At 46.7% G+C, this 24,586-nt stretch overlaps 1 protein-coding gene across 3 annotated transcripts in view; it reads right to left on the bottom strand.

Moving 5' to 3' along the window:
• ERICH5 (glutamate rich 5) overlaps positions 1-24,586 on the bottom strand; it is a 36,478-nt gene that overhangs the window by 3,229 nt on the left and 8,663 nt on the right. For 2 of the 3 annotated variants that reach the window (XM_072154644.1, XM_072154647.1), the window contains exons 2-3: positions 9,536-9,808; positions 8,702-8,815 (exon numbers count right to left, since the gene is read on the bottom strand). In XM_072154644.1, the coding sequence (XP_072010745.1) occupies positions 8,702-8,815; positions 9,536-9,808 (387 nt within the window). The remainder of the gene's footprint in view (positions 1-8,701; positions 8,816-9,535; positions 9,809-24,586) is intronic. The other variant, XM_072154646.1, reaches the window with a different exon arrangement.

The raw sequence follows: 24,586 nt of genomic DNA, 5'->3' as shown, positions 1-24,586 counted from the left end.
CACATGGCTTGTATCCTCTCCTGCATATAACCCCCTCACATGCTTGTGTTCTCTCCTGTATATAACCCTCTCACATGGCTTGTATCCACTCCTGTATATAACCCCCCACATGGCTTGTATCCTCTCCTGTATATAACCCCCTCACATGGCTTGTGTCCTCTCCTGTATATAACTCCTCTCAAATGGCTTGTATCCTCTCCTGCATATAACCCCCCACATGGCTTGTATCCACTCCTACATATAACCCCCCACATGGCTTGTGTCCTCTCCTGTATATAACCCCCTCACATGGCTTGTATCCTCTCCTGTATATAACCCCCTCACATGGCTTGTGTTATCTCCTGTATATAACCCCCTCACATGGCTTGTATCCTCTCCTATATATAACCCCTCACATGGCTTGTATCCTCTCCTGTATATAACCCCTCACATGGCTTGTATCCTCTTCTGTAAATAACCCCCTCACATGGCTTGTATCCTCTCCTATATATAACCCCTCACATGGCTTGTATCCTCTCCTGTATATAACCTCTCACATGGCTTGTATCCTCTCCTGTATATAACCCCTCACATTGCTTGTATCCTCTCCTGCATATAACCCCTCACATGGCTTGTGTCCTCTCCTGCATATAACCCCTCACATGGCTTGTATCCTCTCCTGTATATAACCCCTCACATGGCTTGTATCCTCTCCTGTATATAACCCCCTCACATGGCTTGTATCCTCTCCTGTATATAACCCCCTCACGTGGCTTGTGTTCTCTCCTGTATATAACCCCTCACATGGCTTGTATCCTCTCATATATATAACCCCTCACATGGCTTGTATCCTCTCCTGTCTATAACCCCTCACATGGCTTGTATCCTCTTCTGTATATAACCCCCTCACATGGCTTGTATCCTCTCCTGTATATAACCCCCTCACATGGCTTGTATCCACTCCTACATATAACCCCCCACATGGCTTGTGTCCTCTCCTGTATATAACCCCCTCACATGGCTTGTATCCTCTCCTGTATATAACCCCCTCACATGGCTTGTGTTATCTCCTGTATATAACCCCCTCACATGGCTTGTATCCTCTCCTATATATAACCCCTCACATGGCTTGTATCCTCTCCTGTATATAACCCCTCACATGGCTTGTATCCTCTTCTGTAAATAACCCCCTCACATGGCTTGTATCCTCTCCTATATATAACCCCTCACATGGCTTGTATCCTCTCCTGTATATAACCTCTCACATGGCTTGTATCCTCTCCTGTATATAACCCCTCACATTGCTTGTATCCTCTCCTGCATATAACCCCTCACATGGCTTGTGTCCTCTCCTGCATATAACCCCTCACATGGCTTGTATCCTCTCCTGTATATAACCCCTCACATGGCTTGTATCCTCTCCTGTATATAACCCCCTCACATGGCTTGTATCCTCTCCTGTATATAACCCCCTCACGTGGCTTGTGTTCTCTCCTGTATATAACCCCTCACATGGCTTGTATCCTCTCATATATATAACCCCTCACATGGCTTGTATCCTCTCCTGTCTATAACCCCTCACATGGCTTGTATCCTCTTCTGTATATAACCCCCTCACATGGCTTGTATCCTCTCCTGTATATAACCCCCTCACATGGCTTGTATCCACTCCTACATATAACCCCCCACATGGCTTGTGTCCTCTCCTGTATATAACCCCCTCACATGGCTTGTATCCTCTCCTGTATATAACCCCCTCACATGGCTTGTGTTATCTCCTGTATATAACCCCCTCACATGGCTTGTATCCTCTCCTATATATAACCCCTCACATGGCTTGTATCCTCTCCTGTATATAACCCCTCACATGGCTTGTATCCTCTTCTGTAAATAACCCCCTCACATGGCTTGTATCCTCTCCTATATATAACCCCTCACATGGCTTGTATCCTCTCCTGTATATAACCTCTCACATGGCTTGTATCCTCTCCTGTATATAACCCCTCACATTGCTTGTATCCTCTCCTGCATATAACCCCTCACATGGCTTGTGTCCTCTCCTGCATATAACCCCTCACATGGCTTGTATCCTCTCCTGTATATAACCCCTCACATGGCTTGTATCCTCTCCTGTATATAACCCCCTCACATGGCTTGTATCCTCTCCTGTATATAACCCCCTCACGTGGCTTGTGTTCTCTCCTGTATATAACCCCTCACATGGCTTGTATCCTCTCATATATATAACCCCTCACATGGCTTGTATCCTCTCCTGTCTATAACCCCTCACATGGCTTGTATCCTCTTCTGTATATAACCCCCTCACATGGCTTGTATCCTCTCCTGTATATAACCCCCTCACATGGCTTGTATCCTCTTTTATATATAACCCCCCACATGGCTTGTATCCTCTCCTGTATATAACCCCCTCACATGGCTTGTATCCTCTCCTGTATATAACCCCCTCACATGGCTTGTATCCTCTCCTGCATATAACCCCCTCCCATGGCTTGTGTCCTCTCCAGTATATAACCCCTCACATGGCTTGTGTCCTCTCCTGTATATAACCCCCTCACGTGGCTTGTGTCGTCTCCTGTATATAACCCCCTCACATGGCCTGTATCCTCTCCTGCATATAACCCCCTCCCATGGCTTGTGTCCTCTCCAGTATATAACCCTCTCACATGGCTTGTATCACCTCCTGTATATAACCCCCCACATGGCTTGTATCCTCTCCTGCATATAACCCCCTCACATGGCTTGTGTCCTCTCCTGCATATAACCCCCCACATGGATTGTGTCCTCTCCTGCATATAACCCCCCACATGGCTTGTATCCACTCCTGCATATAACCCCTCACATGGCTTGTGTTCACTCCTGTATATAACCCCCTCACATGGCTTGTATCCTCTCCTATATATAACCCCTCACATGGCTTGTATCCTCTCCTATATATAACCCCTCACATGGCTTGTATCCTCTTCTGTATATAACCCCCTCACATGGCTTGTATCCTCTCCTATATATAACCCCTCACATGGCTTGTATCCTCTCCTGTATATAACCCCCTCACATGGCTTGTATCCTCTCCTGTATATAACCCCCTCACATGGCTTGTGTTCTCTCCTGTATATAACCCCCTCACATGGCTTGTATCCTCTTCTGTATATAACCCCCTCACATGGCTTGTGTCCTCTCCTGTATATAACCCCCTCACGTGGCTTGTGTCGTCTCCTGTATATAACCCCCTCACATGGCTTGTATCCTCTCCTGTATATAACCCCCTCACATGGCTTGTATCCTCTCCTATATATAACCCCTCACATGGCTTGTATCCTCTCCTGTATATAACCCCCTCACATGGCTTGTATCCTCTCCTGTATATAACCCCCTCACATGGCTTGTATCCTCTCCTGTATATAACCCCCTCACATGGCTTGTGTTCTCTCCTGTATATAACCCCCTCACATGGCTTGTATCATCTCCTATATATAACCCCTCACATGGCTTGTATCCTCTCCTATATATAACCCCTCACATGGCTTGTATCCTCTTCTGTATATAACCCCCTCACATGGCTTGTATCCTCTCCTATATATAACCCCTCACATGGCTTGTATCCTCTCCTGTATATAACCCCCTCACATGGCTTGTATCCTCTCCTGTATATAACCCCTCACATGGCTTGTGTTGTCTCCTGTATATAACCCCTCACATGGCTTGTATCCTCTCCTGTATATAACCCCCTCACATGGCTTGTATCCTCTTTTATATATAACCCCCCACATGGCTTGTATCCTCTCCTGCATATAGCCCCCTCACATGGCTTGTATCCTCTCCTGTATATAACCCCCTCACATGGCTTGTATCCTCTCCTGCATATAACCCCCTCCCATGGCTTGTGTCCTCTCCAGTATATTACCCCTCACATGGCTTGTCTCCTCTCCTGTATATAACCCCCTCACGTAGCTTGTGTCGTCTCCTGTATATAACCCCCTCACATGGCTTGTATCCTCTCCTGCATATAACCCCCTCCCATGGCTTGTGTCCTCTCCAGTATATAACCCTCTCACATGGCTTGTATCCACTCCTGTATATAACCCCCCACATAGCTTGTATCCTCTCCTGCATATAACCCCCTCACATGGCTTGTGTCCTCTCCTGCATATAACCCCCCACATGGCTTGTATCCACTCCTGCATATAACCCCTCACATGGCTTGTGTTCTCTCCTGCATATAACCCCCCACATGGCTTGTATCCACTCCTGCATATAACTCCTCACATGGCTTGTGTCCTCTCCTGTATATAACTCCTCACATGGCTTGTATCCTCTCCTGTATATAACTCCTCACATGGCTTGTATCCTCTCCTGTATATAACCCCCTTGCATGGCTTGTGTCCTCTCCTGTATATAACCCCCGCACATGGCTTTTATCCTCTCCTGTATATAACCCCCTCACATGGCTTGTGTTCTCTCCTGTATATAACCCCTCACATGCCTTGTATCCTCTTCTGTATATAACCCCCTCACATGGCTTGTATCCTCATCTATATATAACCCCCATATGGCTTGTATCCTCTCCTGCATATAACCCCCTCACATGGCTTGTATCCTCTCCTGTATATAACCCCCTCACATAGCTTGTATCCTCTCCTGCATATAACCCCCTCCCATGGCTTGTGTCCTCTCCAGTATATAACCCTCTCAAATGGCTTGTATCCACTCCTGTATATAACCCCCCACATGGCTTGTATCCTCTCCTGTATATAACCCCTCACATGGCTTGTGTTCCCTCCTGTATATAACCCCCTCACATGGCTTGTATCCTCTCCTATATATAACCCCTCACATGGCTTGTATCCTATCCTGTATATAACCCCTCACATGGCTTGTATCCTCTTCTGTATATAACCCCCTCACATGGCTTGTATCCTCTCCTATATATAACCCCTCACATGGCTTGTATCCTCTCCTGTATGTAACCCCTCACATGGCTTGTATCCTCTCCTGTATATAACCCCCTCACATGGCTTGTATCCTCTCCTGTATATAACCCCCTCACATGGCTTGTATCCTCTCCTGTATATAACCCCCTCACATGGCTTGTATCCTCTCCTGTATATAACCCCCTCACATGGCTTGTGTTCTCTCCTGTATATAACCCCTCACATGGCTTGTATCCTCTTCTGTATATAACCCCCTCACATGGCTTGTGTCGTCTCCTGTATATAACCCCCTCACGTGGCTTGTGTCGTCTCCTGTATATAACCCCTCACATGGCTTGTATCCTCTCCTGTATATAACCCCCTCACATGGCTTGTATCCTCTCCTATATATAACCCCTCACATGGCTTGTATCCTCTCCTGTATATAACCCCCTCACATGGCTTGTATCCTCTCCTGTATATAACCCCCTCACATGGCTTGTATCCTCTCCTGTATATAACCCCCTCACATGGCTTGTGTTCTCTCCTGTATATAACCCCCTCACATGGCTTGTATCATCTCCTATATATAACCCCTCACATGGCTTGTATCCTCTCCTATATATAACCCCTCACATGGCTTGTATCCTCTTCTTTATATAACACCCTCACATGGCTTGTATCCTCTCCTGTATATAACCCCTCACATGGCTTGTGTCCTCTACTGTATATAACCCCCTCACATGGCTTGTATCCTCTCCTGTATATAACCCCTCACATGGCTTGTGTCCTCTCCTGTATATAACCCCTCACATGGCTTGTGTCCTCTCCTGTATATAACCCCCTCACATGGCTTGTATCCACTCCTGTATATAACCCCCCACATGGCTTGTGTCCTCTCCTGTATATAACCCCCTCACATGGCTTGTATCCACTCCTGTATATAACCCCCCACATGGCTTGTATCCTCTCCTGTATATAACTCCCTCACATGGCTTGTGTGCTCTCCTGTATATAACCCCTTACATGGCTTGTGTCCTCTCCTGTATATAACGCCCTCACATGGCTTGTGTCCTCTCCTGTATATAACCCCCCACATGGCTAGTATCCTCATCTGCATATAAACCCCTAATATGGCTTGTATCCTCTTCTGTATATAACCCCCTCACTTGGCTTGTGTTCATGTGGATTTGAGACATTTTCAACAAAAAATATCAAAAAGAAGCCAAAATTTACACCTGTCAGGATATGAAAAACTATGTATCACACGAAAAAAGACATGATCCAATATAAGGCGCAAAAAAGAGCTGCCAAATGTCTTAATTATACACCATAGGAAAAAAAACTATGATACATGTCCCCCAAAGACACATTGGGGCTCATTTACTAAGGGTCGCGGATCGCACTTTCATCGGTTTGTTCGCTGTTTTTTGGGATTTGCGCAGCTTTGACAGGTATTTAACAGGGGTTTGCACTGGGATTGTGTTGCCCGCGATCGGATTGTGGTGTAGCTGCGCTGGCTTTCATGCAACAGAAATCGGGGGACGAGTCGTCAGACGATCCAACTGATTCTGACTGAGCGCGGGATTTAAGATGCAAATTGTATCGCAAGACAATGCACTTACATGCACCAGGAAGAAGCTCCGTCGGACCTGAGCGGGGAAGTGACACATGCAGGATATCGGACGCACCATCTTAGTGAATCGCGGCACAGTGCATGATCGTCGGACAGTGCACTTTCTGTGAACTCCTCGGACCGGGTAAGTAAATGTGCCCCATTATTTTCAATTGACACATCAACAGGAAGGTGTTTTTCATGGATCCGTGAGGAGTATTTAGAAAACTCAGAGCAAATTCTATTCCTACCAGTGTTTGCGGCTCAGGCTTCCTATAGAGAACAGCATGAGGTGCAGAGAGAGACAGAGAAAGTTCTTTAGAATCAGAGACTGGGATGGAGGGACTGATAGAGAACAGGGGAGATCTTGTACCTCATTATTCTGTGCAGGAGACATCTGCATTCACATCCATATCTGCTACATTCACTGTCACATGAGCTCCTCCCCTGTGAAAACGTAGCTTGTCTACACTTTGTTTCTCTGACGGATTCAAGGATCAGCACATGGAGAGGAAGCAGCCATTGCTGCATATAGGTAATAAAGATAATAGGCAAAGTTGTTTTACATCCCAAGAGCTATTTATTTGTGGAAAACAAAAAACCTTTACAGTTACTCTTTAACCCATTAAACTAGCAGGCCACTGAGGTAGGGTATGAAATGTCCTTTCTAGAATTCCCCTTTTATCTACGAAAAAAATTTCCTCCAAACTCATGTGAAAGTGAGGTAAGAAGAGTCATGTTTGCTTGCGATGAGTTCAGTTTAGAGGCTGCAGGGGGAGAGTTAAAGGGGTTCTCTTATTAAAGAAAGTTCTCAAACCCCTTAAAGGTACACTGACATACTGGTGTGTGTCCATCTGGCAGGATCTGCTCTTCTTTTAGCTTCTTAAGCCCTTGTTTTTAAATAGATGTTTCGAGCCCTTCAGGCTCAATTGCATAATTTTTCAGAACCTTTTCTCATAAAAACAAGGGCTTAAGATGCTAGAAGAGCAGATCCTGCTAGAGGGGGCACACACCAGTATGTCAGTGTGCTTGGTATTCAATCCTTCATCCTGATGGTAGATGTCCTTTAACCCCTCACTTAACAATTTTCCTCAGTTTTATTGCTGTTTTAGCTCCTATAACTCAGTGATGGCCAGTGTAAGATTTAGCAGTGAGGGTGGCACTAGCTGTGCAGACACTTCATGATCCCTCTGTGCTATGAGATGCTGTGTGCTGACAAGGTGCTTAGATTATCAGGGTTTATCTACACTTTTGTTTAGCTTCTGAACATTAACTAAAATCTAACACATAAATAGAGATGAGATAGATCAGAGATAAGAGATCATAAGATCCATGAGATGCCTATAATACACAATGACACACCTCAGTTCTGCTACATCTGAGCAATTACAAACACTGCCAGCTGTGTTATAACTCCTTCTCCTGCTATAAAGATCTAATCTGTAGCTTGTATATTTAGCCTCCTCACACTGCTGCTTGCCGGCAGGAAGTGTCTCTGTGTGAGCTTGTCTTGGAATGCAGGGGGGAGACTGCAGACAGCAGACACGCAACCGTTTTGTGGCACGGCTGCACTATTATTCACGCCCATTGTGGGCTCACGGCACCGTAACTGGGTGCCATAGACATTAATGGGGGCGGAGATCGAAAATGGCCAGATCACTGTCCCAATTACAGTCGTGTGAATGAGGCCATAGTTGCAGATAAAGATCCAGATCCCGCCTACTTCTATAACCGTCTGTATGTCCGCTTCGGTGTCTCCGCTTCTGTGTCTCAGGTACATGATATTACCAGCATGGGCTGAGGATGCATTCCCTTGCGTGACTACTGAAGCACTTACATGTAGTGGGGCCTGACCTCTAGGTAATGTAAGCTGCTTGACTTACTTCCCCATTGTGACAAGACTAATTTACAAAGGAAACAACAAAGTCATAAAAAGTAACACAATACATAGATACAGGTAAGCAACTATTGAATAAACCTGCTGTAATTGTCCAACAAACAAACCAGTGCGTCTGTAGACAGCGGACATATGTGTAAGGTTGAGTATCTCCTTACATAACTGAGGACCGGGGCAAAGTAACAGTAGAACAGTAGTGACAGAACTTCTCATTACTGGGACTCTAATGTTTGTCTCACCAGTGTAACAAAGAAGAAAACATTCACTCCCCTATCAACGTACCCATCTCTGGTTCGGCTTCATCCACCGGGTGTCCGCTTTCATCCTCTATTGTCTCCGGTCCCTCGCTCACAGACTCTTCATGCATCTTGGCTTCCACAGCTTCTTCTATCTCACCTGGACACAAACACCATGGAGAAATGAGACCTCTCCTTACTACTGCAGGTTACGCACAGTGTCATTACATGATCTTCTAGAGTAAACCTGCTATCTGGCGGCTATGATATGGCTTTACCACCCAGAACTCGTGCAAGTCAACTGATGCATGCTCAGATCTTCAAAGAAATTTTTGCCGTCCAGAATTCATTAAAACTGACCTTATAAACCACTGCCTGTATGTTATCAAGCTTCTAAATTATGTTTCTTTCATTGCCCAGTGTGGTGGCGTCATCCAGAAAATCAACTTTGCAGTGGGAAGTTAATTGGTTGCATACAGTCACAGGGGCAGAGAGCTCAGAGCTGAAGTCAAGCTCTCCCGACCTCAGAACGCCCCTTCTGCTGTGATTGACATCATGCACCAGACTTCAGAAGAGGCAGTTACTTATGCCTCTGAACACAGGGGTGTCTAACACAGCAGGGGAGGCATTCTGAGGTGGGGAGAGCTTGACTTCAGCTCTGAGCTCTCTGTATCAGTGACTTCAAGTGATGTGTAAATGATATGTATAATCAGAGTTTATGTTCTGGATGATGCCATCATGATGGCAATAAACATGATCTGAAAGTTCCATTGGCATTCATGAACCCAAGCATATAGGATCGATCCAATATAAAGTGCCCAAGAATCTCTTATCTTTATCCCCATACTACATCCCTACTGATAATTAGATGGCCACCAACCTTCCACCACTGAGCTGTCCTGAACAGTGATCAGGTCTGTGGACTCTTCAACAGGTTCCTCCTCTCCTGGTGGATCGCTGGAACAGCAATCTTCTGTCGGAGGCTCTGTGGGTTCTTCTTGATCTAACTCTACTGCCTCCACAGCTTCGGTTTGCTCATCTTCTGGTGGAATCCCATTTGTTGATGCCTCATTCTCTGTGAACGGAAACAGTTTGGTCTGATCTGGAATTGTTTCGATGTCATCTATGATTTGTTCGCTGGCTTCTGATGACGCTGGAAGGAAATATATGCCTTAAAGGGCTTGTATCAACTATTTAAACGAAATAGAAATCAAGCATGATACACCAGGGGCACTTAGTCAAATATCCAGGCACTGTGACTGCAGTAATCACCATGGCCTCCTTTCTACTGAAATCATCTTTTATAATTATGCTTATGAGCCTGAAGGTCTCTGGGGGTCTGTACTAGAGCCCATCTGTGCTGTAGCTTCACAGGCTGTTACACTGTGGATGATCACTTTCCTCCACCCTGGTGGCTATAATATCACACTGTGGGATGGGGGGGAAAGTGTAACTGAACAGTGTAACAGCCTGTGAAACTACTGCACCTGGGGAACTCTGGTCAATCCCCAGGACCCTTTCAGTTATCTCCTATCCATAGCTTATATTAAACTGATTTGTGTGGGTTAGACTTCTGGGACCCCAAGGATCCCGAGAAGCCCAGCAACCCACAGAACCGGGATTATTCTTATTTACTGAAGGAGCACCAGGTTGAGCATGCTTACTACCACTCCAATTGTATGTTGTCACTTTGACTATGAGAATACTGGAGATAGCTGTGCTGAGCAATCTGCCCACTCCTTTACAATTGAATAGAGCGATAAGACGCATGCCCAACCTGCCGCTCCACCCATTACTGAGAACAGGACCACCACAAATCCTAGAAAGGTGAAGTACGGTAGCTCCTTGTGGGGTACCGGCAGTTATGTTATAAACCCTTCAATATACATTTCTGTGGTTTATTAAATTACTTAACATTCACTATTATACAAGCAATTACCCTCGTATAATTAAGGGAATAGTAACATATAACAAGAATATTGGGGTGTCAATGGCATCAATGGATATATTCATTTCCAAATAAAGGGAAGCAGTCTATATATATATCTGCTCATGTTACTAACTTGCTGCCTAAAGATTTTTAACATGAATGGTTTCCTAAAAATGTTTCATTACTGGTAATTATGTGCTCTTCATCCCACAATCACATACAATCTAAATTTAATATCTTAATGTGAATATAAAATATAATACAAAAAGTATTTTTGTCTGGTTTAAAGGCACAGGAACCATTTGGCATCTAGTATTTTCAATCCTGTTTCTGTGAGATATTTCACTTTGCTTTTTTAACATACGCAGTGTCAAAATGAACTAAAGCCGGTGGAAAATGTCAGTGTGACTTAAAAGCGCAAATAAAAGCACCACTTGTACTGCCGGTGAACAATAGGTGATAAGTATTCATAGTAATTTAATGGGAGATGTATTCCTGGTGCCACAGGTCATAATACAGAAGAAACTAACTACAAATGACTCTCTGTGCACAACGTCTGGAAATAAAGCAGACACTAGTATTATACATTGGGGAAGATTTATCAAGTGTCTGAAAGTCAGAATATTTCTAGTTGCTGTGAGAGCTGTGATTGGTTGCCATGGGCAACTGGAAATATTCTGACTTTCAGACACTTGATAAATCTGCCCCATTGTGTACTCTACATTACTTCCTAGATCTCTGCTTGCTGCCAGAGAATGAGGGTGATGCCACACATGGTATTTTGAACCCGGTTTTGGTCCGTTTTAAGCAGTCCGTTAAAAACCGAATATTTTTAAAAACGCATCCGTTTTTTTCTAAAAACCTGTTGTGAATTTTGTTGTTAAGCTCCTTGTTAGAAAACAGCAATTTGTGCAAAAAGGGGATGGGTTTAACCCGTTACTAGAAGCAAATGTCCCCAGTGCAAAGTCTGCGCCAGGCCTCTGACTATAATCTATGGTTTATAGTACTAGTCTTCTCATATGGGAAAGTGACATCTTATGGGCCCCTAAAGCCTCTTGGGCCGAATTGCGACCACAACCTCTGCACCTCCTCAAGTTACGCCCCTGGGTTTGACCACCGGGCCCCCCACCAGTCATAAGAACACAATGGGGCACATTTACTTACCCGTCCCGTTGACGCCACCGATCGGGAATGTCCGACGAGGATTCGGAGCTGCAGCGATTCACTAAGATCGTGCGTCCAATTTCCTGCATGTGTCGCTTCCCCGCTCAGGTCCCCCGGAGTTCACCTGCTTCTTCCCGATGCATCTGAGTGCTGATCTTGCGACACAATTTGGTTTTTAAATTTTGCGGTTTATCAGATTCAGTCGGGTTGTCCGACATTCACGCCCCCCATTTGTGTCGCATACAAGCCAGCGCCGATGCGCCACAATCCGATAGCGTGCACCAAAAACCTGGGGCGATTCAGGGCAAATGGGAAAAAATCGCGAAACCCGACGGACCCTTTGTAAATGTGCCCCAATTTCTTTATTGTCCTGTTTGAACAGAGAAATGGTCATGCAGGGGTTCTTCAGCTTCATTCATTTTGATGGGACTGCTGAAAGGTGAGCACAAGATCCAGAGGGTGAAATGGGGTGGCTGTGCACTTGTCCTACTGATCTAAATTGTATTGGTGGGCAAAACCGCTCAAAACTGATTTTTTTATGTAGACTACACCACCTCTATGGAGACAAGCATATGGTAACTTACAGCTGCTGGTCTCCGGGCTCCCTAACTATAATGTATACATTATAATTACTAGTTTGCTCATTTGGAGAAGGGAAACCTTTTGGGCCCTCAAGGTGTGACTGCGCCCTCTGTACCCCCTAACGTTATGGCTCTGGCATTGGAGATTACCCCTAACATAACATAACATGGTTTACAACTACAGCTTGTTGTTCTGGTGAATTTAGAGGAACATGTTAAACATTTACAGGGATGTGGGAGAAGATGCTTGTAGAACAAGATTCCTCTGTGCACATGAGTGATGTCATACCGGCCCTGGACAACTCATTAAACATTTACAACACTTATGTCAAGTCAGATTAAGCAAATCCCCACTTAAGACATAAAAGAAAACCTGTCACTTGAACCTATTAACTTAACACGGTGTCTTATGTGCAGGAGGAGCTGAACAGATTGTACATATTGTCCTAGCTGTAGGCAGCAGATAAAGAAAGCCTCCTGCTCTATAACTTGCTGCCCAAACATAGCTCCTCCTGCTCTATAACATGGTGCCTGAGCATAGGATAATGGGGCAGATTTACTTACCTGGTCCCGCGGCGTTCACCGGCACAGTGCATTGTCCGACTATAATGCACTGTGCCACAATTAACTAAGATTGTGCGCCCGATATCCTGCATGTGTCACTTCCCTGCTCAAGTCCAACGGAGTTCACCTTCTTCTTCCTGGTGCATGTAAGTGCATTGTCTTGCGATACAATTTGATTAAATCCCGTGCTCAGTCCGAATCAGTCGGATCATCTGAAGGCCGTGACCCCTGATTTGTGTTGCATGGAAGCCAGCGCAGCTGCGCCACAATCTGATCGCGTGCGACACAATGCCACCGCAGACCCCTGATAAATACCTGTCCAAGCCGCGCAAATCCCCAAAATCTCGGAAAGTCCGATGAAGGTGCATAAGCGGACCCTTAGTAAATACGCCCCAATAAGTACAATCTACTCAGCTCCTCCTTCTCTATAACTTGACACCTGCAGATGGGACACCTGTAGAAGAGCCAGCTCTTAGAGCCGGTTCGTTCGTGAATAACACATCGCTGCTATGTTCAATCTGCTCAGCTTTTCCTGCTCCATAACATGCTGGTAATTCTGGGAATTTAAGACTCTTTGGGTGATCCAGTAAGGGGGAGAAAGCAAAGGAGAAGGGATGAGTAGTTTCTATGGTTGGAACTTGAACCCTATGGATCCCCAATATTTCCACTTATGTGGATAACTTACAATAATGGGGGTGACACCATTGATAGATTTCTCTCCGTTAGACAATTCCTAATTGACAAAAAAGTTGTCTGTTATAAGCTAATTACAAAATGGCTTCCTGCTAAGAGGATAAAACCTGAGTAAGGCCGTGGTCACATGTTCCACTTATGAACGCAACGCTAGCGCACAGGGTGGGGGTCTCGGCTCAATCGCATATGTGTATCCTGGGGAAAGCATTCGATTGGTAACCAGACCACGTTGTCTTGTTTAAATACAAGACCCCGGGGTCTGGTTAACAATCAAATGCGTTCTCCCTATGTGATCGGGCCGAGGCCCGCCCCTGCGCCCTAGGTTTGCGTTCATAATAATGATAGGTCGTTCACGATGGCTCACTAAACCCCCTTTATCGCGATGAAATCGGGTTAAAAGTGGTGTGATGTGGGGTCACTGACTGGCCTGTGGCTCCCTATTATATATTTAATAGGGAGCCGTTCAGGAGCCAGAAGAGCCGGCTCTTCTTCGTGAGTGGAGCCTAACGAGCCAACTCTCTAAGAAGAGCCGTAATTCCCATCACTAGTTCATAAGCAAAACGTGTGACTGAGGCCTGAGTATTGAAGTTCTCTGCAGCTCCCCCACAGGTGAAATGAAGCATTACACAGTGCCCATCATACAGTACAAATCCTCCAGAGTGACAGATGCTCCTTGTCTTTGCACACCACTGTACCCATGATGCGGATCATGATTAGGAGCCGCCCTCCCCACCATATTAACTAAAAATTCCATAATAAATGGGTTTTCTACACTTTGTAACCAATTTTGTAAGGCAATTACATCCAGAAGATCAATGACACATAGGGAATGCTGAGGACTAAGAGTCCTTGTCACTGCCTGTACTTTGACTTGTGCCGTGGCGTGCGATGCTGCTACTAATATCTCCTCGGCACCATGTCTAAATAAAGGCATCTCTAAATAACATATTGTTTGTATTGGCAACTGAGGATCATTGCATCAGCATGACAAAAAATAAGTATTCTGTCTGCCATATAAGAGCTGTGTATTTACATGGAAGCCAATTAGCCTAATAGCGAATACCTGGGGGACCCTTCCTCTACCGGTACAGAGCGTGTATAATTAGTATACCGTGATCAATATACATAATGTAAGGTACAGAGTAGTCACAATAATGATCACCTAAAGAGGTGTCATCATTACTCATGTATCTGGGGTAAATTGTTTTCTAGAACTTTCACTGTATCATTCTTCTGTTATTCCTCCTGGAAATATACAAATACATTGAAAATTATTGTTACCATTCCCCTTAGCAATTAGTCTCTTACTTTGTTCAAGGAGGCCTGATAGAATCTTAGTGTGAACAGAGCCGAGGAGATTGTACATAGTGTCCTATCTGCAGGCAGCATGTTATAGAGCAGGAGTAGCTGAGTAGATTATACACAGGGCCGGCGCTAGGGGTAGGCAAAGGTGGCAATTGCCCAGGGCCCCTGGGAGAAAGGGGAGAATCTCTTCTTTCAAATGAATCTTGAATTTTGTTTCTAGGTGCTATGGATCCAGAGATATTCAGGTTTAAAGTGAGAATATCAGGTGCCATTTTTATATATATAAAAATCACTCCCAACGGCAGTTTAACAGTTAATATCTCCGTTTTCCTACATTTTAGAAACACAAATTTAGATTCATATAAAAGAGGAGACTCTCTTCTTTCATAGGAAAAAAGAAGTGAGGTTCTATGTGTCACAGAGCCAGAGATATAGCACCCTGAAGTGTCCCCCCTCCAGATCCTTAGCCATCAGGCTGCAGGGAGCATTTGCTGCACACAGGAGCTGCTGCACCTCACAGATAATGGAAAAATTCACTTTATATGTTACTACATTTTGAGAAGGGATAATATCAACTAATATTCATGTTTTTAACCCTTCTCTATGCAGAACTATCTAAGAACACACTTTGGGCCACATGTATCAATGGTTTTTTTCTGTTGTTTTTGCGCCTTTTCATTCAGGCGCACCGTTTTTGTGCCATTTTTGCAACTAAACGCCAAGCTAGCTGCGCAGCAAAAATAACCAGCTTTCCCTCATTTATCCTAGCAATCCAGATGTTTTGCTGCGCCTAATGATATTCATCACTTACGACTTTTAATTTAGGCGCAAAAACGGGCGCAAAAACACTCCAACCCGAAGGTGGCGTTAAGTGAGAAGAAAGCACTGAGACCCTTTGCAGAACAGCTCATTTCTAGCAGCAAAGCTCAGCCAGACACTGCAGACACTAGAACAGATCATACAGACATGAGATACTCTGCAGACACTAGAACAGATAATACAGACATTAGATAATCTGCAGACACTAGTACAGATAATACAGACATTAGATACTCTGCAGACACTAGAACATATAATACAGACATGAGATACTCTGCAGACAGGAGCTGCAGACTCTATTTACAGTTCATCACCTTCTATTTACAAAACAAGAGAGAAGAGAACATTACAGAATGTTGCACATAGTACTGACAAGTGTCCCCCATGTAATTCTGCACAGTATCACCAGTGTATCTGAGGGGGATACTGTGTAGAATTACAGGGGTGCAGCAGGAGACCAGCACTGGGGGATCCCCTCCAGAAGAAGCCCCTGCTGAGGAGGTCACTGGGTGCAGGGTGTCACACACCTGGGTGCTGCTGTGAGGGTTATCTTCATGCTGGGCTGTGGGAGAAGCAGAGAGGAGCTTGTAGCAGGATCACATGTAAGTGCCTGAATCTAACACTGCGCCAAAATTGCGCCTAAACTGTGTTAAAGTTAATTGATTAATAAGAGGCAGGAAATTAACTTATCACAGATGGTTGTAGCTTGTGATAATTCTGGAAAACAGTGCGCCAGAATTTAGGCGCAACTACTACACTTAGGCGCACAAAGTGATAAATGTGGCCCTTTCTCTCTGATTCCCTTTATTTTGTGATACTGTTTTAGGAAAGTAGATTTTCTTTATATAAGTATTCTGGATTTGTACATATTTTAGAGGAAATTTTGAATGTTAATTGCCAAATGAAACGCCTGGTTGTCTGCTTTCAAAATTCTATAGGTTTTATGGCGCCTTTACTTTTTATTCTGTTTTATTGATATATTTTGCAGGTTGTGACTGTCTAAAAATGTCTAGCTGAAAAGCAGATATCTAGTTATTACAGTTTTAGTGATATTATGTGAACATATCAATATGGGACATTTGTGAACTGTACAAATGTCCACGTATTACATTTAGGAGATGTGAAGGTAAACATTTTCTGTTTGGATCAAATTTTTTGCCATCAAAGTCAAATTTTAAGTATTTTTAATAAAATGTTTCAATTTGAATCAAAATTGCATGAAGGCGCCAATTTCTATAAAATCCTTGATGCAATTTTGAAAATGGGGCAAGTGTCTGCTTTCAGAAAATATCGGTCCCTCTCCCCAATGGGCCTCACAGTCTAATCAACCTACCAGTAATTTTTTGGAGTGTAGGAGGACCCGGAGGAATCCCACGCAGACACACGCATACAAAATCTTTGCAGATGTTGATCAGCACTGCAAGGCTGTAGTGCTAATCACGGAGACACCATGCTGCCCATAAATCTCCCTATCATTTATCTATCTCCTATAAAATTCTCCCATATTACAGTATGTTTTACCATACTAAAGGGAGCCTCTTGCTGACTGTGACTGGTCATAAAATAGTTTTATTTTGGGGCCCCACTTTTAGTTTTGCCCAGGGCCCCACTTTGTCTAGAACCGGCCCTGATTATACATAGTGTCCTATTTGCAGGTAGAATGTTATAGAGTAGGAGGAGCTGAGTAGATTGTAGATAGTGTCCTATCTGCAGGCAGCATGTTATAGAACAGGAGAAGCTGCGTAGATTGTACAAAGTGTCCTATCTGTAGGCAGCATGTTATAGAGCAGGAGGAGCTGAGAAGATTGTACTATTGATGGGAATTGCAGCTCTTCTTAGTGAGCTGGCTCATTAGGCTCCGCTCACTAAGAAGAACCGGCTTCTCTGGCTCCTGAACGGTTCCCTATTAAATATATAATAGGGAGACGCAGGCCAGTCAGTCACCCCACACGACACCACTTTTAACCCGCCAGTTTTGTGTCACAGCTGCTCTGTGTCCTAAAAGGGCAAGTTACTGCTTAGTCGGGTGCCCGCATCTGCTTGAGGTAGGTGCAGGCCCCCTCCAACACTTAAGGAGACATTGTTGCCAGCGTTGGCCAGAAAAGGAAGGTAAGTACCGATTTCATAATTTTTTAATGATCAATGATGCGGGGGTCCTATTATGAATTTTATATGATGCGGGGCTGTTATGAATTTATTATGAATGTATGGGGCTCTTGTGAAATTTATATGACTCTTATGAATTTTAGCATGTTATTTAGCAGCATGGTGTGGGACATAGAAGTTATCCAGGGGATACTATACTACAATAACTGTGATATATTTTTAGTGGCACAGTGTGGAGATATGTGGCAAGGAGCTGACTTGCTAGCAAATCCTTCAGAGACAGCCGGAAGAAGTCATTGTGAGGTTGTACAGCTGATGGAGTATTGTCACCTGTAAGGAGCCCACCAGGATATGGACTAGGATGGACCAGGGCAACACAGAGGGAGATGAATGATTTAATCAGTGATGCCTATCTCTACTCTACCTTTTGTGAAGTACATTGCCGCTACATATTTATACACAGCATATTATGTGCCGGTATATATTTATGTGTCCAGTACATTAAATTCTGGTATATTTGTACATATCTATGTGTATGTATATGTAACGTGTATATTTAGAATATGTGTATTCTCAAGTTTACTGTGTTAGATCTGGAAATCGATAAGGGTTTCGCTAAATGGGGCCCGGACACAAAGTTTGCAGCGGGGCCCATTACAGTCTTGTTACGCCACTGTGCACCCTGCACTGCCTGGGTGCAAACCCTCTAATAAATGTTGGCGGTTGTGTTCTCTCGTGGACCGGCATAAGTTTATTTTAATGCAATTATTCATTCAATCATATATTTTTTTAAAATATTATCTAAACCTGAAGAGAGCTTGTCATCCTATAACAATGTAATACCATAAACCCAGCAATGCAGAAACCAGCAGAGCATCTTCCTAGTTATTCCGGACCAGTAGTTGCTCTGCTTGAGGCAAATAGTTGTAGTTATCACTTGCATAATGTTAGTGCTGTTCATGTGGTAAGAAAAAGTGAGGCAGATTTCAGATGACAGCTACTCCTTCAGCTGCCAAGGAAAAAACTGCAGCCCCCAGCTCCCCCCTCCCACCCCACTGGGGCAGTTCCTAAACCCCTTAACGACTTGGCTCTTTTACTTTTTTGCGTTTCCGTTCTTATATCTAAAATCTATACATTCTTTATGTTTCCATGTACAGAGCTGTATGAGGGTGTTAGGATCAGTGGATCCTCTGGACCACCGCGGGAGATGTAACTAGCCAACACCCGGAACCGGAGCCTAGCGGCACCTGGTTTTCACCAGAGCCCGCCGCAAAGCGGGTTGGACTTGCTGCGGCAGGAAACCACTAGGTCGTTCCCAGGTGTGACTAGCCCACGGTGGCAGCCGAGGTCGAGGTACCTTAACGGATGACAAACTCGTAGTCGGGTCCAGGCACAGGGTCAGGGCAGGCGGCAGAGATGCAACGTCAGGTTCAAGTCCGGGGTCAGCAACAGGAGGTCCAGGCAGGAGGGTACGGGAACACAGGCACACAGCAACAGGGAGGAACACAGGTAACACGGCAACACAGGACTCAGGAACGGGAACACACAGGAATACACTGGAACGCAGGAATACAGGGATACGCAGGAACACAGCAATACTCGCTAGAAAGCTTTCTCTAAGGCTAAGAGGCACAAAGATCCGGCAGGGAATGATGGGAAACAAAGGGTTATATACAAAACAGGAAATGACCAATACTAATCACCTGTGCGCTGGCCCTTTAAATCTTGAGGCAGTGCCGCGCGCGCGCCCTAGGGAGCGGGGCCGCGCGCGAGACCCAGTCCGGACGGGAGCGGGAGCCAGGAGAGGTGAGTGCACCGGAGCAGCAGTGGGGCAGCGGAGGGAGGCACGGGTGCACCCGCGATCCGCGATATGGATCGCGGGGGTGCCCGCAACGGAGGCACGGGTGCACCCGCGATCCGTGGTATGGATCGCGGGGGTGCCCGTGACAGTACCCCCCCCCTTCGGCCTCCCCCTCTTCTTCTTGGTCCCAAGAAACCTCTGGAGGAGAGTCCGATCAAAAATATTCTCTTCAGGCTCCCAGGATCTCTCCTCAGGCCCGAACCCCTTCCAATCTACAAGGAAGAACCGCTTACCCCTTACGAACTTCATGTCCAGAACCTCCTTGACTTCATATACATCTGGAGAATCAGCCTCAGGAGCCGGAGGAGGGGATTGCTGGAAGAAGCGGTTCAAGACGACTGGCTTCAGGAGGGATACATGAAAGGAGTTCGGGATGCGCATAGATGGAGGAAGGCGGAGCTTGTATGCCACTTGATTAATGCGCTTGATTACCTCAAAGGGGCCAAGGAACCGGGGCCCAAGTTTATAGCTGGGTATCTTAAGCCGGACGTATCTGGAGGATAGCCATACCTTGTCACCAGGAGAGAAGACAGGAGGAGCTCGACGTCTTTTATCAGCCTGGGTCTTGGTACGGTCAGAAGCTCGTAGAAGGGACTGGCGGGTCTGGTCCCAAACAGCCTTGAGATCCTGCACCAGATCCTCCACCGCAGGGACAACAGAGGGAGTAGACAGCGGGAGAGGTGGGCGAGGAATACGTCCATAGACCACGAAGAACGGAGCCGAACCAGTAGATCCCGAGTCCAGAGAATTGTAAGAGAACTCAGCCCAAGGTAGAAGGTCAGTCCAATTGTCTTGACGGGCTGAGACGAAGTGGCGCAAGTAGCAGCCCAAAGTCTGGTTCACCCTCTCTACTTGACCATTCGACTGAGGGTGGTAAGCAGAAGAAAAGTCAAGGATGACCTGCAGTTGGTTACATAAAGAACGCCAGAATTTAGAGACAAACTGGACTCCTCGATCGGACACAATGTGAAGCGGAAGGCCATGCAGACGGAAGATATGTTTGAAGAACAAACTGGCAAGCTGTGGAGAAGACGGAAGACCTGGAAGGGGAACAAAATGGGACATTTTGGAAAACCGGTCCGTCACCACCCAGATGACAGTATTGCCCGAGGAGACAGGCAAATCAGTAACAAAGTCCATTGCCACGTGAGACCACGGGCGACTGGGTATCGGCAACGGGAGTAACAGTCCAGCCGGTTTGAGACGAGAGGCTTTATTGCGGGCACAGGAGGAGCAGGATCCCACAAACTCCCGAACATCTTTGACCAGGTCTGGCCACCAGTAATAGCGGGAGATGAGAGCCAAGGAGCGCTGCACCCCAGGGTGCCCAGCCAGACGAGAAGAATGTCCCCAAGACAGAATCCTCTTCCTGAGAGCAGGTCTAACATACGTCTTGCCAGGAGGCAGCTGCCGAAGGTCCACCGGAGCTGCAACAACAAGCTGGTCAGGAGAAATTATGTGCCGAGGAACTGGTTCATCTCCAACAACATCTGACGAACGGGACAGAGCATCAGCCTTGACATTCTTGTCTGCCGGACGAAAATGAATCAGCAAGTCAAAGCGGGAGAAGAACAAAGACCACCGGGCTTGCCTGGGATTCAGGCGCTGGGCTGTCTGGAGGTACAGAAGATTCTTGTGGTCAGTGTACACACAAACAGGATGGAGAGCTCCCTCCAGAAGATATCGCCATTCTTCAAGAGCAAGTTTGATGGCTAATAGTTCTCTGTCTCCAATGGAATAATTTCTCTCAGCTGGAGAAAAAGTCTTGGAAAAGAAACCGCAAGTCAAGGTTCGGCCCTTGGGCCCTTTCTGAGTGAGCACCGCTCCAGCTCCTATGGAGGATGCGTCCACCTCCAGAAGAAAGGGTTTGTCCGTATCTGGCCTAGAGAGTACGGGAGCCGAGGAGAAAGCAGACTTTAACTTGGAGAAGGCCATTTCAGCAGCTGGAGACCAGGCACGTGGATTGGCACCCTTCTTGGTGAGCGCCACGATGGGGGACACCAGAGTGGAGAAATGGGGAATAAACTGACGGTAATAGTTCGCAAACCCCAGGAACCTCTGTATGGCTCGGAGACCCTCTGGACGTGGCCACTGAAGAACTGCAGACAGCTTCGCGGGGTCCATCTGAAGGCCTCTGTTGGAAATTATGTAACCAAGGAAGGGAAGGCAGTGCTGGTGAAACAGGCATTTTTCTAACTTGGCATAGAGGTGATTGGCACGAAGTCGACCTAGAACTTGTCGTACGTGTGCCTGGTGGGACTCAAGGTCTGGAGAGTACACCAAGATGTCATCGAGGTAGACCACGACACAAGTATAAAGAAGGTCCCGAAAAATGTCGTTCACAAACTCCTGAAAAACAGCAGGGGCATTACACAGTCCAAAGGGCATCACTAGGTACTCAAAGTGCCCGTCACGGGTGTTAAACGCCGTCTTCCACTCATCACCTTTGCGGATCCGGATGAGATTGTAAGCACCACGGAGGTCCAGCTTGGAGAACACCTTGGAACCACGTAGGCGATCAAAGAGTTCTGTAATCAACGGCAGAGGGTAACGGTTTTTTACCGTGATCTTATTCAGCCCACGATAGTCTATACAGGGACGTAGGGAGCCGTCCTTCTTGGTAACGAAGAAAAACCCTGCGCCAGCTGGAGAGGAGGACTTGCGTATAAAACCCCTCTGCAGATTCTCCTTGATGTAGTCGGACATGGCCAGAGACTCAGGTACAGAAAGAGGGTAGACACGACCTCTGGGAGGAGTGGCGCCAGGAAGAAGATCCACAGGGCAATCATAGGGACGATGTGGTGGTAGAATCTCCGCCTGCTTCTTGGAGAAAACGTCCGAAAAGTCCCGATAACAAGCTGGCAGACCCTCCAGAGACTTGGGAGCCAGAGTCGAAGTCCTCACAGGTAGCGGACGGATAATCTGCATACAACGTGAAGCACAGTTCGGACCCCAACGGAGGATATGCCCGGAGGACCAGTCCAGTACAGGGGCATGAAGCTGCAACCAGGGGAGACCCAGCAGGAGAGCAGATGTGCTTTGGGGCAGCACAAAAAACGAAAGTCTCTCTTGATGTAGGACACCAACTTGCAGAAGCAGGGGCTCCGTGCGAAACCAGATGGGTACGGAGAGAATCTGACCATTGACCGAGGCAATAGACAATGGCTTCTCGAGACGAACCACCGGGAAGTGATGCCGAGAGACCAAGGCTGCATCCACGAAGTTCGCTGTAGAGCCCGAGTCCAGGAAGGCAGTAACCTGGATCTGGGTACCGGTGCCAACGCTGAGGAGCACGGGAAGAGTCAGACGTGGAGAAGCTGTATTTACACCTAGGGACGCTTCTCCCAAGAAGCCTAGGTGCTGGCGTTTCCCGGACGTTGAGGACGGACAGGACAGGAACCGATGAAATGCTCAGGGCTGGCACAGTACAGACATAGGTTCTCCTGTCGGCGTCTTGAACGCTCTCGTAGAGTGAGCCGGGTTCGGTCAACCTGCATGGGTTCCTCAGCAGAAGATTCAGGCGGACCCTGGAGCGGCCTTTGGAAGACTGGCGCCAGGCGAGGAATGCGTCTAACACGGCCTTGAGGATACTCGGAGCGTAGTTCCTCAGCTCGCTCCTTAAACCGAACATCAATTCGAGTGGCCAAGGTGATGAGGTCACTCAGAGTAGATGGAAGATCCCGAGCTGCCAGTGCGTCCTTGACCTGCGCAGAGAGCCCTTTCTTAAATGTAGCGGTGAGGGCTGCATCGTTCCACGCAAGTTCAGAAGCCAGGGTGCGGAATTGAACTGCGTACTCTCCCACCGATGAGTTGCCCTGACGCAAGTTCAACAATGCAGACTCCGCAGAGGAGGCTCGTGCTGGTTCCTCGAAGACAGACCGGAACTCAGACAGAAACGCAGTGAGGTTAGACACAACCGGGTCATCTCTGTCCCAAAGCGGAGTAGCCCAGGCCAGGGCTTTCCCGGAAAGAAGGCTGAGGACAAATGCCACCTTGGACCGCTCTGTGGCAAATTGCGACGGCATCAGTTCTATGTGCAAGGAGCACTGGGTTATGAAGCCCCTGCACATCTTTGGATCTCCATCATACTTGCCGGGCAAAGAGAGGCGTAGCCTGGGTTCAGCAGCAGGAAGATAAGCCGGGGCAGCAGGGGTCGCAGCGACCGCTTCAGGAGACTGTTGCTGATGTTGGGTAGCAAGTAGTTGTTGGAGCATGGCGGTGACTTGCTCTAGCTGATTCCGCTGTGCTGCAATCTGCCGGGACTGGTGGATCACGATGGTGGCGAGATCAGGCTGACTGGGAGAAGGAGCCTCGGCGGGATCCATGGCCGGATCTTACTGTTAGGATCAGTGGATCCTCTGGACCACCGCGGGAGATGTAACTAGCCAACACCCGGAACCGGAGCCTAGCGGCACCTGGTTTTCACCAGAGCCCGCCGCAAAGCGGGTTGGACTTGCTGCGGCAGGAAACCACTAGGTCGTTCCCAGGTGTGACTAGCCCACGGTGGCAGCCGAGGTCGAGGTACCTTAACGGATGACAAACTCGTAGTCGGGTCCAGGCACAGGGTCAGGGCAGGCGGCAGAGATGCAACGTCAGGTTCAAGTCCGGGGTCAGCAACAGGAGGTCCAGGCAGGAGGGTACGGGAACACAGGCACACAGCAACAGGGAGGAACACAGGTAACACGGCAACACAGGACTCAGGAACGGGAACACACAGGAATACACTGGAACGCAGGAATACAGGGATACGCAGGAACACAGCAATACTCGCTAGAAAGCTTTCTCTAAGGCTAAGAGGCACAAAGATCCGGCAGGGAATGATGGGAAACAAAGGGTTATATACAAAACAGGAAATGACCAATACTAATCACCTGTGCGCTGGCCCTTTAAATCTTGAGGCAGTGCCGC

This window comes from Engystomops pustulosus, chromosome 5, assembly GCF_040894005.1.
Source record: "Engystomops pustulosus chromosome 5, aEngPut4.maternal, whole genome shotgun sequence".
Lineage (NCBI taxonomy): Eukaryota > Metazoa > Chordata > Amphibia > Anura > Leptodactylidae > Engystomops > Engystomops pustulosus.
The sequence above is the reverse complement of the archived record's forward strand: the minus strand, read 5'-3'. Positions and strand labels throughout refer to the sequence as shown.